The 23,205-nt window shown below is 46.0% G+C and overlaps 1 protein-coding gene across 1 annotated transcript; it reads right to left on the minus strand.

The window, feature by feature from the left end:
- Window positions 1–6,798: 6,798 nt before the first annotated feature.
- On the minus strand, window positions 6,799–19,648 carry IL21R (interleukin 21 receptor). The gene is made up of 8 exons (XM_082006508.1): window positions 19,321–19,648; window positions 16,038–16,143; window positions 15,199–15,395; window positions 13,676–13,827; window positions 13,099–13,276; window positions 11,818–11,911; window positions 10,904–10,985; window positions 6,799–7,808 (listed from the first exon to the last, which is right to left on the minus strand). Exons 1-8 carry the CDS (start codon window positions 19,373–19,375, stop codon window positions 6,894–6,896), a joined length of 1,779 nt encoding a protein of 592 aa, XP_081862634.1. The 5' UTR covers window positions 19,376–19,648; the 3' UTR covers window positions 6,799–6,893.
- Between the last annotated feature and the right edge of the window lie 3,557 nt (window positions 19,649–23,205).

The raw sequence follows: 23,205 nt of genomic DNA on the forward strand, positions 1-23,205 counted from the left end.
ACCTTTGCATGTCCAACCTTGGGATGACTACAAGTAAAAAAGATTAGCTTTACAAAAGCCTGATAAAACATGAAATTGAACCGTGATACAAGAGCATGAGCAAGGATTTCATGTGGAGATGTGTGCATAAGATTCTTCAACGTGCTTGAGTACCCTTTGATACAGGTGTATTATATGCCAGCTCACAGCAGACAACCAGAACTCCTAGGTTCTATCCCACCTCTGCCATCAACTTTTATATAGAGTAGATTGCACTGACAAAACAATTTTTCTTGTTGCAGCTCACACTTATGATCTGCTATGCTCACCTAAATCTTAGAGGAAGTCAGAAGCTTCGGGCTCTGATTTGGCAGCAGCTCTGAGCTGTTCCAAAATGTGCTCTTCTTGCTCTCCCTCCCACAGCAAGATACAATGAGTGGTGCACAGTGGGAGCAGGCACAGCAGAGCTGACCCTTGAACACTGTTTTCATTCCTTAAATCTTAGCAATTAGTCATAAATGTCCTGCTGTCCCTTGGACATAATCCCTTCCTTTGCTTCAATCTCTTCCAGAGGCAGCACCAACAGGCACTGAAGGCAGGACACTGACTTGCACCTATGAAGTAAAACAGTGACAGGCAGTAGTGTGTCTGTACCAACATGCACATCCCTCCATCCATTAAGGTTAGTCCCAAGTGCACATTCTCCAGAGCGATCCATCATGCTAAGTTTGATTGTTTATCATGAGCATTCCTCCAGTCATCCCTGCCTACAAGAAAATATTTTGTAGGTACTTTATGAAAAATTAATGCTAGATTATCTATCTATCTCCTGAATACCTAGGCCTCTAAGCACATCCTACAGAAGCGTGTCAAGTGCCCATAGAAGACTGACATAATCAGTGTGCGAACTGCTAGAGAATAAGGAAGAAGTAATAGGATTTCCTCATCTGCACAGATTATCAGAGGGAACCCCATATAATGAGTCTTTTTCTCCCTTCATCTTTGGAGAGCCATTTTTCCACAGTTTGATGCTCATGAACAGCTACGTACATTTAGATTTGACAGACTTGCATCTCAGAGGCCCAAAAAAAGCTGCCACAAAGGATGACTACTTCAATAAAAGGAAATACATATACATACATATATATAAAAATATACATGTAGATATGCATATATATATACACACATACATTAAAAAAAAGCATATTTTTGTCTGCAAAGTCCCAAACACTGACAGCTATTTTGTCTGGATTCATCTGTTTCAGTCAGAGAGGAGTACCCGATAATCATTTGTTCATGATGGTGCTTCTTTCTAGCACAATCCATATCAGAATTAATGCAATAGTGTAGTTTTGTGCTGCGCAATCTAGCAGAACAAAAGTGCAAAGACCCTCCCTGGTGGTTTTATTGTTCTAGGTACCTAGTACAAGAAACAATATAGAATTCCACATTTAGGTAAATAAATTATTTTTCAATATCTTAGCTCAGTAGATGTATTCTATCATTATTTACTGGCATGCATAGCACAGAAATATGTTAAACTGTCTTACCAGTTCAAAGGAAACTTCACTTTTTGCACTGCTTCTGTCCCTTGATAGTTTAGGCTGTGTGGTTTGATGATCAGGCAGTAGCAGCAGTGCATAATAAAGCAGAGCTTACTGTACCTGATTTTAAAGATAATTGCAAGAACCAATGAAAAACTGCTCAGATTATCAGATTGAGTTAAAGTAGCTGCATCTGCAATTACTCATTAGTGATGAAGAACCTGAGGAATTTCTGTTAAAGGGTTAACATTTAAAAGGCCAAGTAATTTGCTGAATATAAAAGTACCTTCTTGCAACTTTTATATAAAAAAAGGCCAACAGAAGAGCTCTCTAAGTGTTCTAAAACCATTTCCTAGTCCTGTCTGAATATGAGGTGAGACTGCTTCCATCCAATGCCTCTGCCTAACTGTGCTCAGACACCTGACACATCCTTGAGATACACTGTCCTATATTTAGAATCATAGACTCTTTGGGTTGGAAGGGACCTTTCAAGGCCATCTGGTCCAACTCCCCTTCCAGTGAGCAGGGACACCTGCAACCAGATCAGGCTGCTCAGACCCCCGTCCAACCCGACCTGGAATGTTTCCAGGGATGGGGCATCTACTACCTCTCTGGGTAACCTGTGCCTGGGTTTCATCACCCTCATTGTGAAATATTTCTTCCTTATATCTAGTCAAAATCCATCCTCTTGTAGTTTAAAACCATTCCCTTTCATCCTATTGCAACAGGCCCTACTAAAAAGGCTATCCTCATCTTTCTTATAAGCGCCCTTAAAGTACAGAAAGGCTGCAATAAGGTGTCCCCGGAGCCTTCTCTTCTCCAGCTGGAACAACTCTCAGCCTGTCCTTCCAGCAGAGCTGTTCCAGCCCTCAGAGCATTGCTCGGGCCTCCTCTGGCCCTGCTCCAACAGGTCCATGTCTCTCCTGTGCCAAGGGCTCCAGAGCTGGGCGCAGCACTGCAGGGGGGTCTCCCCAGAGCGGGGCAGAGGGGCTGAATCCTCTCCCTCGACCTGCTGGCCGTGCTTTTTTTGTTGCGGCCCAGGACACGGTTGGCCTTCTGGGCTACAAGCACACATTGCCAGCTCATGTCCTGCTTTTCATCCACCAGTACCCCCAAGTCCTTCTCAGGGGTATTTCCTCCACAGCCTATTGCTGCACTGTGCTCAGAGGAGCAACTCCGGAAGCAAAAACAAACAAGCATTGTAGTGCTTCCATGCCCAAGTTCTAGAGTGTATAAGGAACAGATCTTTCCCTAGCCAGCTGCAATGCTGCAGTGGTAATGTTAGTCAGGATATCCATCAAGTCAGTCATGTACATGGGTCTAGTGCTGGAGAAGGGGAAGAGAGAAGCAGGCAAAGCACAGACTGAGTAACAGTCTGCCAGTATTAGCTTTAGGGGCCAAGAGACAGGAAGGCAGGGTCCATACAGAAATGGAGACTGATGTTTCCAAATTGGTGCTACAGATTGAATTACGATGCTTCTCTGAACACCTGCTTTTGAGCTTTCCCCATCCAGTAGGACATCTACCAACTCCCATGAGGCCACATGGTTACCCATCTAAATCTATATTGCACTCCTTATAGTTACAACAATCCTGAACAGCAGCAGAAACAAAGCCCCTAAAATGCAAGCAGCTTTCAGAGTATCATTTAAGCACGTAACATCTGCTGCCTCAGAACTGTCCAGATGCCTGTAGTTCACTTGCTGAAGCAGAAAACATCTTGCCTTCTCTAGAGACAAGTTGTATCCTTGCATCTTCCCAGCCTTCTACCGCAGGTCACTATAAAGCTGCTACAGCCATGTAAGACCCACAGCTTTTACCACACTCTGCCTACAGGGCAGGCAGAAGAATCAGTACAAGAGTTCAGCAGCAGTTTGCCTCAAATAGCAAAGCACAAACTTCTTTTCCCAGTTTCCTTTCATATTACTATTCCAAAATACAGAGCAGTATTTCCGACAAGAACATCACAGCTCTCTGCATGTTGCCTTTTTTCATACTTCCCCCGTACCCCAAGGGCCACTCAGCTCAAAGATTGTTAACTAAAGTCCTGCTCTCCAAAGGCCAGTCAGACCCTTCTTTCAAGTTTTCTAGGGCCTATTTACACTTGTCCCATTGTCCCACAATTCATTTCCATCAGGTGAGCAGTGTTTCTCACCAGGTGATTTGTTTTAAGCTGCATCTTCCTTAAAGTTTGTGGTTTGGTTTTTTTTTTGGTTGTGTTTTGTATTCTCTCCACTTGGATTGATGTCCGCTGTTTGTCTACTGTCAACCCAGTACCAAATGCATATGTTTTGCTATCTCCTCTGGTTTTGGATCACTATAGAGGCAAACGTAGTAAATAAGAGAAGCACCACATTACAGTGGAAGCTACTGGGACATGCAGTGCTTGCTCTGTGCTGCATTTCTTGGTTTGTATAATAATGCACACTTTTGAGCCTGAGATAGCCTCAGATAGACTGGAATTTCTGTGTTTACCTGCTTCTATGCTTGGCTAGTGAAGACATTGTTAGTCTATCAGAGTAGATGATCAGTACTATAGTCCAGGACAACTTCTGTATCCTGATCATGCTGTCACTCAAGAATATGTGAGATTTGACCTCTCTCCTTAACTCCGCTCTTCAGGTCTCCCAGTAGAAGGACACCGTTCTGCTCAGTGCAACACCTTAAGTCTGCTATCATGTACCTGATTGTTGTGGATACTGTGTGAAGTGCAACAGACCACAGCCATCTAAGGGCTTTGTCTATATGGGTGGTGGTGCTGCTGGCATCTTCTTCGTACCTCATCCCACTGCTCAGTGCATGACTAACCTCACCTTTGCAAGGCAGGCTAAAGTTAGATCACCTGGTTACCTGAGCATGGCAGAAGTGGTTAAGCAGCTTCTTCTGCAGTGAAGAGTTTAGGCAACCTGTTGCAAACTCTGTTCTTTTAAGCAGGCCTGCTTGGCCAGGCACTTAAACATCAAATGCCTTTACCACACTATTATCATAACTCTTTCCTGTGCTTCATACTGCTGTTTGGGAATCTGCCGCTGTGGGTTACTGAGGTCATGGAAGGGTGGAGTGAGACCTTTTAGAGACAGCTTGTTTGAGAGCAGGGGAGGCCTCACAAAACATGGACCTGCAATGCTACCAATGGCCCTAGCATTCCTGTGGAAACACAGTTTTTCCAAATTAGATATTGCTAGGTCAGGGACATTTGCAGTTTGCTGCCAGGAGCCACAGAAAAAAAAAAAAAACACCTCAAACCCCTCCACATCCACAGTGTCAACAACTCGTTGGCCAAAAGCTTAATTGTTCCAGCTTGCTTCAAAGGGAACAATCTCCCTTACTTTAATATCTTTATGCCGTATCAAAGCAAGCTCTTCCATGCCCATGAAGTCTGCCTCCTAGGGTGACCAGAGGCAACTTCTAGCCCAACATAGCAGCAGGACATCATCTTCTACCAGATGCACAGCTAGATAGCGTAGCAATGACAGAAACGGCTCCTTCAGCAGTTCTGGGGCCAATGATATGAACAGAAACGAGGACTGTGCAGAACTGAGATGTAAAAGTACCCTAGAAAAAGATAGGCAATTTTCCCCTCCTCCCTTAAGCAGCCTGAGGCCAGTTACCACAACGTAGTTTCTGAAGCACAAGTAGCTGCAAGATGAAGCTGCAGAAGACTGTGTTACAGACCATCAGCGACGCTTCTACTCAGTACATATTCGCATAGACATAAGCACGATGTAAGCAGACTTTGCAGGACAGTGCAGGGCATGCTCAGTTTACCAACAAGGAACTGAAGTTGGCTCGATCCTCTGCTGCCTCGTGGAGGACAGGCAGGGTACTTGCAGCACAGCACGGAAGATGCATAAGCACGCTAAGACAATACCTCCCACGGCTTAGCATAGAAGATGACAGGAAAAATGGAAAATTAGTATTGAAGAAACGAAAAAAAACCCCTGATATCTTGGAGCAGTGTCCAGGAAGCCCCTGAGCTAGGGGTATATTGAGGGAGTAATAACAACACAGGCAAAGCTAAGCCCTGTACGTTCAAAATCAACATAGCAGAGACCATGGCTGTTATGAACAATCAAACCAGGGATGTGGACGCATAGAAAAACTCTTCCAGCACTCACCTGTGAAAGACACAGCTTATCTTCATTACAATGCTCCCTCTTGTTTAGGGAGCTGTGGGGTTGGCTAAAGTCTTGGGTAATAGATGGTGGAGAGGGAACGTACTTACTGCAGTGGAAACGTACATCATTCACCACAAAGGTTCTCCGAGTATAAGATCTTCTGGAGCCAAGCAGGCCATGGGTTAGTATCACTGTGCCTACACAAGATGAATGTGAAGACCTATAATATCAGTATTACAGTAACTTTTAAAGACAATTATCCTAAACAAAACAGAGATACAGAGATGTCAAAGGGAAGCATAGTCACAGTTACAGTGCAAATAGGAGTTTCATAGCTGGCTTTATTAGCTAGCAGAAATTGCTCAAACTTTGTGCTACTGACCTGTTAACTGCAGCAGACCAGGTCCAAGGCAGAAGATGGAGTTGCAGGCACATCCATTTAAGGACAACATTTCTGAAATTTCTGCATAGTTCTAAAAGCTGCTCAATGTTTCAGTTAATGTGCTTGGAAAATGCTGGGAGATATACTGATTCAGTAGCAAACCCTGGTAGCAAGAGTTTGTCTGGAATTATAGGTGTTTTGAAGACTTTTCATTTGCAGACCACCTGGAAAGGCAAAGTCTTTCTGAAATCTGAATTGTGTTTGGTCTTTTGGACACACAGTTCTGTGAAGACTGTATGAGAATTGTTTTTGATCATACCCTATGGACAGAGCTGGGACCCCCCATAACTAACAAACTATTACAGCTGGGTTTAAAGAGCCAAAGGTATTAGGAAAAGTAACACTACCTGTGTTGTTTGGAAAGGACAGGGGAATTTTAATGTAGTAAACATGCTTGTCATATGTTATGCTTCTAAGATTCCATGTACATCCAAACTATCAAGTCATATGAGAATACCAGAGAAAATAATTTAAAGTTTTGTACTCTTTATAAGGTTACTGTCAAAAAAATTTGCACCTCTACATAAGCTAAAGGGTAATTTTCAAAGTACAGTTTCTTTTTCTGCCATTATAAAGGGATTTGACCCACAATTCCAAAAAAAAGAATAATCAATCACATCAAGTTTGAGACATTAACAGGATAAGTGGCAATAGAAATAGGCATATTATTTCTATGGACTTAACAGTTTTCAGCTGTATGGAATAGAGCTTACACAAAATAAACTTTGTTTCGCTTCTGAATTTTGCTAACACTTTGCTCTTGGTACGTTATGGAAAAGGCCCTATACTCTGCAAGGCAACTTCAAGTCCTTAGTTTGTCTGTGTCCCATTGACAGGGCTATCAGAGCAACATGAGACCCACTGCTTGACATAGCTCCGTGGAAAGTCCTCCCCCTCCCGCTCAAGAGTGATGGACCCACAGTTGGTCTGACTGTTTTGCTCAAATTCACAGTCAACTGGACTCCCACAGTCCGAGTCCACAAAGCCACTGTCAATAGTGTCCAAATCTATGGACATCATAGGGTAACTGTCACTGGGCTTTGCAGTGTGAGGGAAGAAGTCATAGGAGCCTTCACTGTAGGAAACACTTTCACCATCAGGAGAAGGGAGAGAGGCTGGATTTTCCAAATCCCGCTGATTAGGCTGAAAGCAAAGGGCTTCTAGGATGCTCCCCATCCCTCCTTCCAAAGCCTTTTCTACTTGCTGGTGGGTTGGGACACTTGTATTCCGCAGGTGGTCTGTGGACACAGAGCCTGAAGCAAGTATTTTGTCCTGCATACTCAGGTCAGCCAGATGTAAGTCATTGGATATCTTTCCATCTTCATCATCAACGTTAACCTTGGGGTAACTAGTTTCTCCAGCACTAGTGTCTTCCTCACTGGTATGCTCATGTTCCCTGTACACACGGTTACAGTTGCACTGGCAGTTACAAGGTGTAAATTCATCAGCCACAGTCACAGTATCAATGGACAAATGCCCATATGACCGGTCCTGAGTCCCACTGCTGCTGTTCACGCTAGACAGCAGGGACTGGCTATCCTGACCTGGGGCAGTCAGGCAAGACACACAGGGACTGCAAGGCACATCTTTTTTCAGCTCACACAGATTCTCCTGCGAGGTGCTGTTGGAAGGACGCACAGTGTAAACTTCCAAGACTTCTGGAAGGACTATTCCCCATTCAAAGAAATCGAGAGTCATTTTCATATGGGATGCACCAACCCACTTCTGCATAAAAGGACATACAAGGAGAGAGAGGTTAGTATCATCAGGTTTGAGGTTCCACAGAAATGACCAAAGTTCTTATGCTTTGAGAGTCAAAGTCAAACTCTAAAATCACTGACTCCTACAAAACAGCAGGGTATGGGATGCTATTATTACCAGACACAGGCAGCTCTGGGAGAACTGACTCAAGTAATTGAAAATAATTAGCTCTGAGAGGTTTGCATGGCTTTGCAGTTTTCTCTGTGCTGCAAAGAATGCCACTGCCCATAGCAGCATTCCTTTGTGCATTAGCCAGAGGTCCCCTCCCAAGCCACAAAGTCTCCCATGCCCTTTTGTCCTGGACTCTGCTTCTCTCAGGAAGGATGGTCAGCTTCTCGCACTGTGTACCGCATCTGCACCCAATACACACATAGCCCTGCTCTGTCACTTCCCTCACCTCAGTTCCCTGGGAAGGGGGTCAGGGCAAGGCTTCTCCTGACCTTCTGTACACAACCATACCCCAGACCAAGGCTTTTCTCTCACAGTGAGAAGAACGAAGCAGGCATAGGGGACCTCAAAGAGCTATAGCCACTGCCTGCTGCAGATAACACTCAGATGATTAGGGAGTGCCACACATTTAGTCTTGCCCTTCTGTATCGCCATTAATATTATATTCTGTCCTGTACCATGCATTATCTCTAGATCACAAGCCCCTTGCATTCGGTCACATCTGGGAGTAAAGGCACCTCTGGATTTCTCCGATCTAAGAACAAAGTAAAAGTTTCTGTTCTTTTTGAAGGAGTCACTGAATCGAACATTCAAATCACAGCAAACTTTAGTCATGTGTCACTAATGAATGCCAGTAAGTCGTACTAGAGGATTCTGCAGTCCAGAGGCTGGGCTCATCACATACTCAAGACTTAGTCCTGCTCCTTGTTGTGACACTTGCCTAATGGCTGAGCTGTATCAAGGCTCTTCTAAGTGCACCACTTTCTGCTGTGTTATAAGACAGGTAACAATGCTGAGCTTCATAAACACTGTGAAGGCTTCTGACAGAGTGCTGCATGAGAGCTGGGTGTTGCCATAGCTGTCAGACTGCCTTAAGCGTATCAGCATCCTGTCCCAAACTGCGCCTAGCATAACTAGACATGAGCAAAGTATTTGGGAAGAGAACAGTGACACAGCTTATTACTCTCTGACACAGAGCATGGAAAAATCTTCATTACAGCAGGAAGCACCAAGTCTACTTGGATTTATTTTTAACCTAAGCTACAAAGAGCTTATTATTGAAGCTGTAATGGACAGAAAGGCATCTAAGGTGCAAAAGGCTATTTGAAGAAACAGAAGGAAACACCTTCTTAAAACTGAGCAGGCAGAATACTTCCCATTCCCTCTTGACACTTCTTTGCAAATTCCCACCCAACATGAACCTAAGGACCCACGTACACACAAAAGTAATCAATGTTCCTCTACTTTCCCTTCTCTTTTTATGTCTTAACTTTTCCTCTAACATTTTGATTGCTTCCTACCCAATCCAGGACTGTCGTCTGCAGAGCATTACTATTGTAATTTGCTGATTATTATTCACAGGCGTAACCTAGCCACTTGCTTTGATGCAGGCAGGATGCAGCTCAATGAGCCCTACATCAACTGGTTTCTTGCCAGACAAAAATTATGAGTCTGTTCATATTAGTGATGTCACCACATCCTGTAGACACTCCTTGCCTGTGCATCTTGTCCTGTGGCTGTGTGCGCAACTGCTGTTTTAACCTGCAGATTTATTAAGTAACTCAGCTTTAGCAACTGAGGCTCATTCCCTTCCCCACAGCACTGAACAGCCTAACTAGAAACTAGCAAGAATGTCATTCCCACAGAACAGAGAACCCCATGGCTTCACTCTGAGACGAGCATGGCTTTTGGCATGCAGGATGCTTTCACTTTCACTGTGAATGCTAGCCCATGACTCAGGAATTCCAACACTGCATCCACCTGGTCCTGGTTCCTTTCCCTGAGAGTAACCAGTGCACCTGCCTCACAAGAGGATGCAAGTACCCCTCTGGTGCAGATAAGGGGAGCCATAATATGGCTGAAAGAAGGCGGCAGAAAGGAACTTAGTCACTGCAGGCTTCCGCTTGAATGGCACCCATCCAAGACTACTTGCTTAACCTAATTGCAAACATCAGCCATACAGCAGTGGGAAAGTACATGAAGATCATTAGGGCCCAGCTGTAGTCCCTCTCTCAAAAGGTCTAAGAAAAAGCAGAAACAAAACACAGACACTGAAGTGTCTCTGATCAGTGCTGTTGTAACAGGAACTAGTTCAGAAAGAGGCAGTGATGTCTGCACTCACATGCCAGCACTTTTACAGTTTGATAACGGCATTGTGAGTTGCTCTTCAGCTTAATACAACCACTATTTATGAATGCCCAATGTTCTTTTGCTTTTGTATCTTGAGAATTCCAGCAAACTGTGCAGTCTTTGCAAGCCATTTTGTCACATGAGCAAGTTTAGCTGGTGTTAAAAGAGAAAAGAAGGGAGGGCTGGGCAAAGTTACTCAAAGATACTTCCTTCATAGAGAGACAGCTGCACTGTACTATCACATAGCAGTTATTTGCCCCCAAAGCTCTAGCCATCTTTCCAGGATGATATGCACAGCTATTGTCTGTACGAGTGACTCTTCAGAGATAGCTACAAGACTTAATGTTGAGCTTGTGTCACTGCAGGGGCTGGAGTGGGAGATCCAGCTCTACAATGAAGTCTGCTCCATGGCCTTGATGGCAGCATGGGAATGGAACTTTGGAAAAATCCCAGTTACTGTCCTGGTAGCCCTTTGCCTACTCCCTTCAGGTTCCCAGGCTTCACAGATCACCTATGAGCTCAGCTCACCCACTGAGACAACACTTACAGGGAATAAGCAGCACAGACATGACATAAAGGCCTTCCTGGCACAGAATAGGCACTGGAGAGCTCTGGTCTTATATCTGGAGCCATTTGGCCCTCCCTTGAGATAGATTCCGCCTCCTACTGCCCTAATGAGAATCTCTTGCCCAAGATAGCATGATGGGCCTTTTGGTTTAACTTTGTCATGTGCTCCACTTGCTTGTGTAGCCCATTTATACCTTGAAGTCTCCATTATGCACCAGGTAAAGAGGTTTGAAAAAGGGAGCAGGGTCTGGGATGCAAGCCATCTTCTTCCACAAGCTAGAAGAGAAAAGAGAAAGGCTTTGGAGTTAAGCACACGTTAAGATGGAAAGCAAGGTATCTCCAGATCCAATTCAAGCAGCTGAAATCACCTGCCCAGCCTCACTGGCCTCAAGTTAGCAAGTGGCTGAGGATCCAAGGATGTCTTGTGCTGTCAAAGCCATCTAATGGCCTTCCTCGTGAACCTCACACGAAGCGAGGCCTCAGCCCTCAGGACTTGTGCACACTATATTCATGCTAAGGAAAGATGTTCCAATTTTTTCCTTCCTGGAAAAACACCAAGTGCTGAAAATGCATTTTCCCCTCAGGCTGGGCTGGCTCATGGTCTGCATCTGCAGGCCAGGACTCTGCCCTATGTACTTTTCCTGTGGCCATGGGCTGTGCCAGCCCTCTTGCTGCACCAGCCCAGTGCGCTCCTCTGTGGCAGCACGCACCCCATCCCTCTGCAAGGGCATGTGGCTCTCCAAAAAGGAGAGAGGCTCCCAGCCAGTGTTGAGGGGCCTGCATCAGGTTTGGAAAGGGGCAGGCCAGCCCTGGCTACTGCTTCCATCTGGCATCTGCAGAGCACAGACAGGACTGGGAGAACAGCCCAGGAGGCCAGGTGGCCCATGTTGAATCCCCACGTGCCACTGTCTTGTCCCAACCAGCTGAATGGCAAGAGAAGCAAGGTGCTCTTGGCCGTACGCAAACTGGAGACCATACTCTGCTGGCCTTCACAGGCCCATAGCTGTGTCCGTGCACGGATGTGCAACATGCAAAGATGGCTGCATGTGAACACCTCATCACAAGACAGAATAGGAGCATTCAGTCCAGCTTCCTGAAACATTCTTACCTCTGCTGCTTGGCCAGAAAGGTTGTGATTGAGGCTGTGATTGCCACGACAACACCAAACAGCAGCAGCCATCCCATGCCTGCTGTCTGTGTCACTGCTGGAGAAAGAGACAGGGTCATTCAGGCTCACCCTGCATTTCAAGGTATAAACTCCGGTCAATAAGCAGAAAGTTGTGAGGAAACACCCTCAATTTCTACCCCAGACTTTCTCTTAGGGACACTGAGGCTGTCACCTGGGGCCCAGCACTCCAGACACGAGGTCTGAATGAGGATGCTCAGAGAAGACTGCATCAATGAAAGATGCCATGCATCAGCTGGCCCTATGGCTTGGCTGGACCACAGACTGACAGTCAACATGCTTGGGGCAGGACAGCTCCCTGCTACAAAGATCCCTGGTGTTTCTGACGCCTCCTGGTTTAGAGACACTCCCACAGACAATCTACGAAGTGAAAAGAGAGTGCAGCTGGCCAGAGACATGTGAAGAAAGGGTGTTGACTAGGTGAGTGCTTGTTGGCTGCTCTCTGCCTGTGATGGGGAGGAGCACCTTTGAGACCCAGAACTCAGATAATCCTTAGCAAATGGAGCCTGACCTTGCTGCCACAGCACCATGTAACACTTCAGTTTGAGCTGCAAATCAGTGACAGTAGAGAAGCTCAGCACATGCTGACATTGCCCACAGTCACTCTGCCCTGCTCTATTTGAGCAAAGACAAAAAACAGAAGCTGTTTTCATAGCTTCTGTTCCACCATGACAAGCACTGGTGTACTTCTGTGTATAAGGTACTATGCACTCCCTATGGAGTGGGAGTGGTGGCTACAAAACAAAATACCCATGCCCAGCATGATCAAACATCAGAGTCCAGACACGGAACCTGGCCCTGAGAGCAGGCTCCACTCTCACCTTAGCTGAAGGCAATACTAAGCCCCAGTAGTGGAGGCATCTCCCCCATTTCTGAAAGCTGCAAGCCAGGACCCTGGACATGTGACACTGGAAAGGAAGCTACAGGCTGTACTCCTGCTGTGGCACCCAAACCTACAGCCACCTCATCAAACCTTCTTCCCATGGGCCATGCTGTAAGATGAGCTTTGCAGCACAATGGGAAGGTCAATACAGACAGCACACATCAGCCCAGGCCTGGGCTTCATGTACTCAGTAAGCAAGCAAAACATGCCTGTCTTTACTAGACTGTTTAGAATTTGTTCTAGTTAGATTTGATTAGAATTCTGGAAGCATCCTCTGACATTGGACCAATGGGAGAGCAAGGAGAGATGGTAGTATGTACTGGCAGGGCTAGTTTTCAATGTCAGCGGTGGACTCCATTCACTCCAAAATCCACGGTAGCCAGTGTCTTCTCGGGGTCGGGCTCTCACTTGGAACTCATACTCAGTATTTGCCTGGAGTTCCCATGGCAGGATCACCAGTGTCCGTTTGTCTTCATGGACAGCTTTAGTCTTCTGAGTCTGTGAACAATGAAACACCAAACACTCAGGGCTGGAGTGACTGCTCCTACCTTACCCTCACTACTGCACAGTGAGGAGCCTTGCAAAGTCATCTCCTCTGCTTTCATGTTGTTTCTGCAAGGTCATGCTCTGTCTGGTCACTAGCTACATGGGGCCCCAGGGGGATTCTTCCATGCAGGACAGCATAAGAAGCAAAGGAACTATCAGCCTTCCCAACAGGATCTAGCACTTCTCAAACAGCTTCCGCTTCTTGATTCTCTTTTTGGTTTTGCCTGGTTTCAGTCCCGGCAAGCAAAGTGATACCTTTTCTAAACCATGAAAACCCTTCTTCCACATCAGTGCTCCTGTCCTGGTTGTGCTGGCACATCCTACTTGATGGTAAACTGACATCTCACTTACCTCCCATGTGTCAGTCCTTCTCTTAAAACGCAGCTGATATTCCAGCTCCTCATTCAAAAAGTAGAAAGGAGAGTTCTGGTAGATGGTTTCCCAAGAAATATTGTAACCCTCTGAGAACACAGCAGTCAGATTGAATGGAGGCTGTGGTTTAACTGGAAGACAGGATGGTGTTACCCTTCATAACATTACTGCAGACAAAAGGTGGCCCAGCACAGTATCAGCAATGCAGAGACAGTAGGGAACAAAACTGCCCTGGCAGGGGTGAGCCCTTCTTCATAGGACAACATCCACAACATTCCTGCCTTTCAGGCTGAGCAGTCCTGAGCCATGCACAGAACCTCACACTTCAGCAGCATAGTGAAGTCAGGCCCACATTTCTCTGAATATGCCTTCTGCCAGTCTCTGAACCTCCTCATCACCTAAGGAGCAAGAGAACATAGCACAAGGGGCTAATACCTCCTAGGAGATGTAAAGAGTAGAGCACCTTCTCCTCATGACATAGGAGTCCATGTAGTCATGGTCACTTGCAGTTAGAGAAATACCTATCAATGTAACAGAGACCAGGAAAAGCTGAGGCTAGTGGACACTGCATAAACCCAGTGCAAATCCCTGTGTCATAAGTGCCCAAAAGGCAAGCTTTTGTATCCCCTGCAGGGTGTTTTCATATATCGAAAAGCAGTAACGCACAAACTCCAGCACTAGTCTGCAGGTCCATCACTGAGCTATGATGCCTCTGTAAAGGGACATCTAGGAGATGTGCAAAGCACCACTACCCAATCTATCATCTGTCAGTGGGGACAAGGGGCTTTCCTGAAATGTTTTGGCATTATCAAGAAGATGACACTTTACATGTAAAGTTTAATTTCAGAAGAATACAAGTAGAAAGATCCTTTTTCATATGCCCTCACGGTACCTGTCTGCCTGGCTAACCATGCTTTTTCTTCATTGTTTGCTGCACAGCTTGGAACACACCAGCATTCTCCCAAGTCAACTATATGATTGCACCCAGTCTTCCTGTCATGCAGAAGAGATAGTTAGGAACTGCCCCAGAAAGGGGAAGTGCCACCTCCATTGCATCTGGGACACCTTGTGCCACCTGCAATAATGTCATGTTGGTTCAGGTGTCCATTGCAAGAGCCTTCAGGGACTCCTGTGAGGACATCTGTGGCATTTGCAGTTAAAGCAATTCCTCCTGATCTTTAGATCCTAGTCAAGAACAAACGCTTGCATAGTCTAGGTATGAGACTAGTCTACGGTGGAAATTCATCACCTACTGCTTCCTGGGGAAAAGGAATTTGCCCATGAGAAGTCTGGGGCCAAGTCAGCTCTAAACTCAGCCTCAAGCATAAGCGTTTCTGTAGTTTACAATAGCAACAACAAGAGCACAGCACTCTGTGTAGATGAGTGCACACCAAACGCAGCCCCCCACCACTGGCTGCCATGCTCAATCCTTGCCCAGACTGTCCTAGCAGATATACATAAAGTCAGACAGTATTTATCAAATCCACCATTTTTGTACTTACTGTTCTCTGCCATATAAAAGCTTTTGGAAATCACGTGCTGCCTATCAGCTATCTCTGTAACATCCACCTGGACTTTGATATCTGCCAGGAGTTCAGTCATGTCCACAGTGCACGTGTATTTTGTGTGACTGGTATTCCTGGACGATTGGAGGAGACTGCAGGCAGCCACAGTATTTTCTGTATCTTCCTCAGGAACCCTAAAACCACCAAAACAAACAAGTCCACATCTACCACATGCTGTAGGTGCCCTAATCTGTTGCTCAACCACCAGGCACTGAAATTAGTAAGAAAAAAAAAAAGGCAACATGTTCAAGTAAAAATATTTGAACTTTGACAGATTTTTTTTTTTTTTGCTTCTATTTGCTCAGCTTAGCATCTTTGAGATAAGTAGGAAAGTGATGCTGAAGTGTTTGTGGAAAGGAAAGGTGCTCACCAGGGCTGCATGGCTCAGGACTGCACCCACTTCCTTGCTGGGGCAGAACAGCAGCTATACGGAGCTTGCACAGGCTGTGTGAACCCTGCCAGCACACATGAGTGAAAGTGCGTTGTTAACAGCAAAGGGCAAGGTATTCTCAGGGCAGGAGAGTAAACAATACCAAGGAAGCCAGAATCAGTGTAGCAGTAAGTTGCAAGCAGTATAGTCAGTGGACACAGGAACCAGCGATCCTTTGCTAGGGGAGAAGCTAGCTGATAACTGGTGTGTGAACTACCAAGTAAAAACCAGCACAGCAACAAAAACAAGAATTCTACCTAACAAAGAGGACAGAAGGACATCACTGTGCTATGGCCATGTTAGAAGTTCCTGCTGACTGCACTTTAGTCATCCTACTGAGACATACCATGTTGCAGTGAGGTTATATGAACTGGCACCCAAGTCATTTCTCAGGATACAGGACAGGGTCTGTACGTAGTCCACAAAACAAGTGAGGTTTTCACAACACATAGCTGTAGGTTTAGAAAGAGAAAACACAATATCAACTTCCATAATGAAGCAAGCAGAACTTTATATCAACATACACAGTCCTCAGGACTCCCACTAAATATGAAGTGAACAGACCACTCTGTGCCAGCCCCCACCAAAAGTCTCCAGTCTTGGAGCATGTGTTCCATCTCTACAGAGGTGCAAGTCATTGACAGCAAGATAAGCATCAAACAAAAATCTATTAAAAACGCTGTGGCAGAAATGGCATGCCAAAATACCAGGAAATGATCAAATTGTGACTTAAGTTTGAAAATTATCTCTGTCCCCTCTCATACAGTCACTACAGCAGAGCGCCATATTATTTCTGCAAGAGTCCCAGCTTATGTAGCACAAGGCATGACTACCCAATCAGAAACAGTAGTATATTTAAACATTTCAATAATACCATTTCCTAAATTGAGTACTGTTCTTTGCTAGTCTAGTTTTCATTTTATGACATCTACATGGCACTTTGGACATTTACAAAAAAATCGGTGTTTTAGTAATTCTTTCTTTACCATTCTCTCTGCTTACTATTTTCTACAGCTTGATACCTGCAGCATAAATACTTTTCATGACCAGCTCCAGAGGACTGGAGTATGCTTTTCATAGGATTTTGGCAAAAGAGATTGAACATTTGTAGTTACTATAATTTCCATAAATCATTCTGATACTAAAGTGATAGGCACAATTTATTAATTGCTTAAACTAAAACAGACTTCTAAGGAGAACTTGAGGCAATCATAGAATTTACACTGGTAGTTAAGAAAATTAGCTAAATTGAAAGAGGTCACAAAGCAGCATTTGTGCTTTTCTAATTGTTCTGCAGGAGCTTTACTCACGTATCAGTATCTGATAAGTGCTGTATGAAAGCACTGTTGTTCTATGCATAACACACTTAAGTTATCTCCCTGGAAGATGGCAGTGCAGCACAAAATATCTGCATTGGCAAGTCTTCTCCTGACAGCATCTTAGGCTGCAAGAGCCACCACGACGACACTAGGAATAACTGAGTGAGGAAGAGCAGCATGCCATGCTGGTGCAAACCATACCTACTACAGTGACTATTCACCTTCTACATGTACAGTATCACCCCTTTTTTTGATGGTAATAAAATTGTCGTCGTCTAGGGGAAGATCTCAAGGTTGTTACATCCATGCTCAAATCAAGCACGGGTCCTGTCCTACCATCAGGGCTGCCCTCAGCTGAATGGGAACATGTTGCTTCACAGCCATCAGGCATCCAAATCCTCTGATGTGATTCTGCTGCTTGCCTGGTTAGAACAGCTGTGCTCCCTGCTTCCTACCTTCCCTTTGTTGAACATGCTTTGTGTTCAGAAGAGTTGTTTGCATAAGATGAAAGGCAGGCCTACAGTGATATGCTCAACAACCACAATGACTGATTTTACAGTTAAAGAGAATGCTGTATGCAGAGAACAATCAACATGGAATGCAGGCAATGTGCACGTTTGTTTGATGGACCAGAAACATCTGTTCCAACCTCCAGATCAAATGAGAGCCCTCACAAACAGGTTGTCTCTGCATTTACAGCCACAATGCACAGCAGGCATGTCCAGTGGAGGGTGCAGTCTAATTCTAGACCAAAGTAAGTTCAAGGGAAAAAAAATTCCAACTTTCCCCACCAATTTCACTCATCACAGAAGTTTCTTCCTAGTCCCGTTGCATCAGAGCATACATTGCTCTCCCTACAGAAACTCTGGGCAGCACTCAGACTTGTGTACAAGATCCTCCCCAAAGACTCAGGATGGCGACAGAAGAAATTTGTGGATACTTGCAAGAGACTGGCCCCAAGGGAGTATGTATGCTTTATTAAACCAATTTAAATTATGTGGTTGTCACTTGCTTTCATTTTGACTCTTCCATTTCACACCAACTTCAAAATTTTGTTCTAAAATTTTCATTAAGTTTTAACTTCTCATTTTGAGCCCTCAATAGGCTCTTCTGAGGGTCCTGGTACAAGCCAGAGTCCTGAACAAGATACTTTTTCTCCCTTAGCGTAACTTTACTCACCAATAAAAACAGAGTTATAAACCCCTTACTTTCCTTTAGAGAGGGCAGCAAGTATTAATAAGCCAAAAAGCACTGCAGGCAGATTAGTGCATTAACATAATGCATTAACATAATGCATGTTATTCTATGCTATTATGTTAAACAGTCAAATGGACCACTATTCCTAGGCAGCTGGTAAGCTGCAAGTGTATCTTTGGGCAAGAATCTAACAATATTTAGAAGATGACAGATTTTTACTGGGAAGGGAATAAGTAAGTGTCCTAAACCCAGTTAGATCTAGGATGAATTGTCCATCCTTGGCAGCTCCAGAAGCAAAAAAATCAAATACTTGTAACAGTAAGATCTAGGTTGGTTCAAATTGAAGTTAGTACAGGGTAATCCCCTGGCTTGTGCTGCACAAAATTCAGACCAGACATCACAATGGTCCGATATGGCAGGAACATAACTCTGAATTAATCTTTTCTACTAATTTAGGTTTGGAGCACCTCCAATGCTCTGCCTAGAAGCAGCATGTAAAACGCTAAACTTGTACGCGTTCCCTGCAGACACTGTTGTTGCTGCCTTTTTCTGTCCAGCTGACCTGTTCAGAAAGTCAGCTCTGAGTCAGCTGAAGCTTGCATAGTGGGTAGGAACCAGCAAGAAAGGGGGAGTGACTGCCTGCACAGAGCAGTCCTGAGCAAAGGGGCTCAGACCAGGTTCACTCCACTGTCCCTGGCTGACCTGCCAACAGCAGCCATAAGCTCTGGGGATATCCTGATCTTGGCCACCAGAACCTTCCCTATGGCAGAGGGTGGTTTTTTGGGGTGGAAAATCCTACTCTAACATCATCAGGAGACATTTCAATGCAAGGCAGTCACTACCTCTGCAGTCTTCCCACTGGTGCTGCTCCCTGGAGTGACATGCAGTCTGGCTGAGCTTTCCCCAGCTCTGCACCTTCTTGTGTCTGTCCTCCACTGCCCATGGAACCTCTTCCATAACTTGTTTGCCCATGGAACCCTCTCCCCTGGTACCCTATCTTGTGTTGCTGTCCCATGGCAACCTTGTGCCATGCACATCTCAGCAGAGCCTGCATCAACAGCCGAGATAAATCCTGTGGGTCTACAGCCTGGAAGAGCTATCTGTGAAACTTACTGTACTGGAATAAAAGGAAGAAGGAAATATTCTGGAGCCACAGTTTGTTCCTCATGTTGGTTCGGATCAGCTGCCCTGGAAAAAAAAAAAAAACACCACAGAAAAAATGACTTAAACCCAAACAACCAATTGGTTTTCAGAGAGGAAACAATCTGGGAGGTTTCTGGAGCGTGTGGAGGATAACTTCCTGACACAGCTGGTGAGTGAGTCCACCATGGGAGGTGCCTTACTGGACCTGCTGTTTACAAACAGAGAAGGACTGGTGAGAGATGTGGTCGGAGGCCGTCTTGGGCTTAGCGACCACGACATGATAGAATTCTCAATAGTGAGCGAAGTAAGGAGAAGGGTCAGCAAAACTGCTACCATGGACTTCCGGAGGGCAGACTTTGGCCTGTTCAGGTCACTGGTTGAGAGAGTCCCTTGGGAGACAGTCCTGAAGGACAAAGGGGTCCAGGAAGGTTGGACAGTCTTCAAGAAGGAAATCTTAAAGGCGCAGGAGCAGGCAGTTCCCACGTGCCGTAAGAAGAGCTGGCGGGGAAGGCGGCCGGCCTGGCTGAACAGGGAGATTTTGCTGGGACTCAAGGAAAAGAGGAGAAGGGGCAGGCAACTCACGAAGAGTACCAGGATCTCCTTAGGTCAAGCAGGGACAAAATTAGAAAGGCAAAAGCCCAGCTAGAGCTCAGTCTGGCCACAGTTGTAAAGGATAATTAAAAATGCTTCTACAAATATACTAAAAACAAAAAGAGAGGCAAGGAGAATCTCCATCCCTTACTGGATACGGTGGGGAACATTGTCTGCAAGGACGAGGACAAGGTTGAGGTACTTAATGCCTTCTTTGTCTCAGTCTTTAATAGCCAGTCCAGGTATCTGCAGGGTATTCAGCCCCCTGAACTGGAAGATGGGGATGGAGAGCACAATAACCCGCCCATAATCCAGGAGGAAGCAGTTAAGGACCTGTTAAGCCACCTGGACACCTACAAGTCTATGGGACCTGATGGGATCCACCCAAGAGTACCGAGAGAACTGGCGGAGGAGCTTGCCAGGCCACTCTCCATCATTTATTCGTGGTCCTGGTTAACAGGGGAGGTCCCAGAAGACTGGAGGCTTGCCAATGTGACACCCGTCTACAAGAAAGGCCGGAAGGAGTATTCTGGGAACTACAGGCCTGTCAGCCTGACCTCCATACCGGGGAAGATCATGGAGCGGTTTGTCTTGAGGGTGCTCACGGGGCATATGAAGGACAACCAAGGGATCAGGCCCAGCCAGCATGGGTTCATGAAAGGCAGGTCCTGCTTGACCAACCTGATCTCCTTCTATGACCAGGTGTCCCGCCTAGTGAATGAGGGGAAGACTGTGGACATTGTCTACCTGGATTTCAGTAAAGCCTTTGACAGTGTCTCCCACAGCATTCTCCTGGAGAAACTGGTGGCCTGTGGCTTGGACGAGTTTACTCTTCATTGGGTGAAGAACTGGCTGGATGACCGAGCCCAGAGAGTTGCAGTGAACGGCGTTAAATCCGGCTGGCGGCCGGTCACAAGCAGTGTTCCCCAGGGCTCAGTTCTGGGGCCGGTCTTGTTCAATATCTTTATTGATGACCTGGATGAGGGGATCGAGTGCTGCCTCAGTAAGTTTGCAGATGACACCAAGTTGGGCAGGAGTGTTGATCTGCTGGAGGGCAGGAGGGCTCTGCAGAGAAATCTGGACAGGCTGGATCGATGTGCAGAGGCCAACTGTATGAGGTTTAGTAAGGCCAAGTTCCGGGTCCTGCACTTTGGCCACAACAACCCCATGCAACGCTCCAGGCTTGGGGAGGAGTAGCTGGAGAGCTGCCTGGTGAAAAGGGACCTGGGGGTGCTGGTTGACACCCGGCTGAATATGAGCCGGCAGTGTGCCCAGGTGGCCAAGAAGGCCAACAGCGTCCTGGCCTGTATCAGGAATAGTGTGGCCAGCAGGAGTAGGGAAGTGATTGTGCCCCTGTACTCGGCACTGGTGAGGCCGCAGCTTGAATACTGTGTTCAGTTTTGGGCTTCTCACTACAAGAAGGACATTGAGGTGCTGGAGAGCGTCCAGAGAAGGGCAACGAAGCTGGTGAGGGGGCTGGAGCACAAGTCTTATGAGGAGCGGCTGAGGGAACTGGGATTGTTTAGTCTGGAGAAGAGGAGGCTGAGGGGAGACCTTATCACTCTCTTACAACTACCTGAAAGGGGGTTTTGGCGACATGGGTGTTGGCCTCTTCTCCCAAGTAACTAGTGATAGGACAAGAGGAAATGGCCTCAAGTTGCGCCAGGGGAGGTTTAGATTGGATATTAGGAAAAATTTCTTCACTGAGAGGGTGGTCAGGCATTGGAACAGGCTGCCCAGGGAGGTGGTGGAGTCACCATCTCTGGAAGTGTTCAAAAAACGTGTGGATGTGGCACTTCAGGACATGGTTTAGGGAACATGGTGGCGCTGGATTAATGGTTGGACTTGATGATCTTGAAGGTCCTTACCAACCCTAGTGATTCTGTGTGATTCTGTAACTAAAAGTTCAGTTTAGCCATCTACTCATATGTTGAGGGTTGAGGTGGAATTAATCTTGCTTTCATTTCAATGTCTAAAATTAAAATGCCTATTTTAGGTAAATCATCTCAGCTGCCCTATATGTATCTACTCCATGGGCTAAGGGGGGGATGACCAACAGCCCTGCCAACTGGCCATAAACCAGGTCAGCAAAATCTCTGCTCCTTGCCAGTAGGATGTGCACAGAGAAAGCAGCAAAGTGGCTGCAGCCTCAGTCTATCCATGCAACAGGAAGGCACTTGGGTTAAGTGCTAACCCATTTTTTCTGCATTGGTTTCCTGCAACTAGAAATGGCTTGCAACTAGGAGAAGTGTCGTTGCTGTGGCTTAAACATCTGTACAGGGAAGTAGTCAAATAGAGTCTGAATGTCACTGTGGGTCTATATGAGCAAGGCTTGTGAGAACTCATTGATTTGGCCTACCCATGGTTAAATAAGTGTGGAATATCTAGTAAAGGGTCTCCAGGAAGGCAGACCAGACCGAAAAAAAACCCCAACAGTCTGCCATTGGGCACAGAAAAGAATGATGTACAGCACTCACTTCAGGGGAAGGCTGTCCTGATGCAGTACAGTGAAGAGAACCTATAGGAAAGTCTTCAGAGGACAGCAGGATGTTTACAACAACATGAAGAAACAGCATCACATACAAATGACTGCCCAGCCCACAGCCTCTGCTCCAAGACCCAGCCCTCAAGCCACATAACACATTAAGGCTGTGTTTTCACAGTATTTAACATTTACAGAAACACACAGACGTGCTCAGAAAGACTTAAAGTGAGCTCCCTGAAGAGTATTGGCTGTTGATGCCCAGTACAGATTTCAGCACTGTTTTCTCAAGCTATTCTGAAATGGGCTAGGGTGCCTAGGGACAAGACTTTGGAGGAGCAACCTGTATTATTTTTGGGACATACTTTTGTTGGCAGCAAGTTGCAGGGACACACAGACAGCTGGGAGGACCCACACATTATGCCACAAAGCAGCAACATTGTCAGTAACTGGACACACAGGAGTGTCTCTGCAGAGCCCCAGAGCTTTGCAAAACCCCCTGCACTAGACTGCACAGGGGCACCTGTGAAAGTCATATGCGTGAAGACTGGGCAGCAAGCTGCAGCCGTCAAGACAGCCAGAGCTACTGGCAGGGCCTGGTGCAGGTCACAATCACAGAATAGTTCAGGTTGGAAGGTCACCTTGTCCAACCCCCCTGCAGTGAGCAGGGACATCTGCAACCAGATCGAGTTGCTCAGAGCCTCATCCAACTGGATCTGGGATGTTTCCAGGGATGAGGCATCTGCCACCTCTCCAGGCAACCTGTGCCTGGGTTTCACCAC

Source organism: Phaethon aethereus, assembly GCF_964289735.1.
Source record: "Phaethon aethereus genome assembly, chromosome: 15".
NCBI lineage: Eukaryota > Metazoa > Chordata > Aves > Phaethontiformes > Phaethontidae > Phaethon > Phaethon aethereus.

Coding starts and splice junctions, on each gene's coding strand:
- IL21R (XM_082006508.1), bottom strand. CDS start 19,375: ATGAGGAACAAACTGTGGCTCCAGAATATTTCCTTCTTCCTTTTATTC. Junction 15,396..16,037: donor TATAACCTCACTGCAACATG/GTATGTCTCAGT, acceptor TGGTGGTTTTAG/GGTTCCTGAGGAAGATACAG. Junction 7,809..10,903: donor TGCATAATGGAGACTTCAAG/GTATAAATGGGC, acceptor CCTTTTATGCAG/AAGTGGGTTGGTGCATCCCA.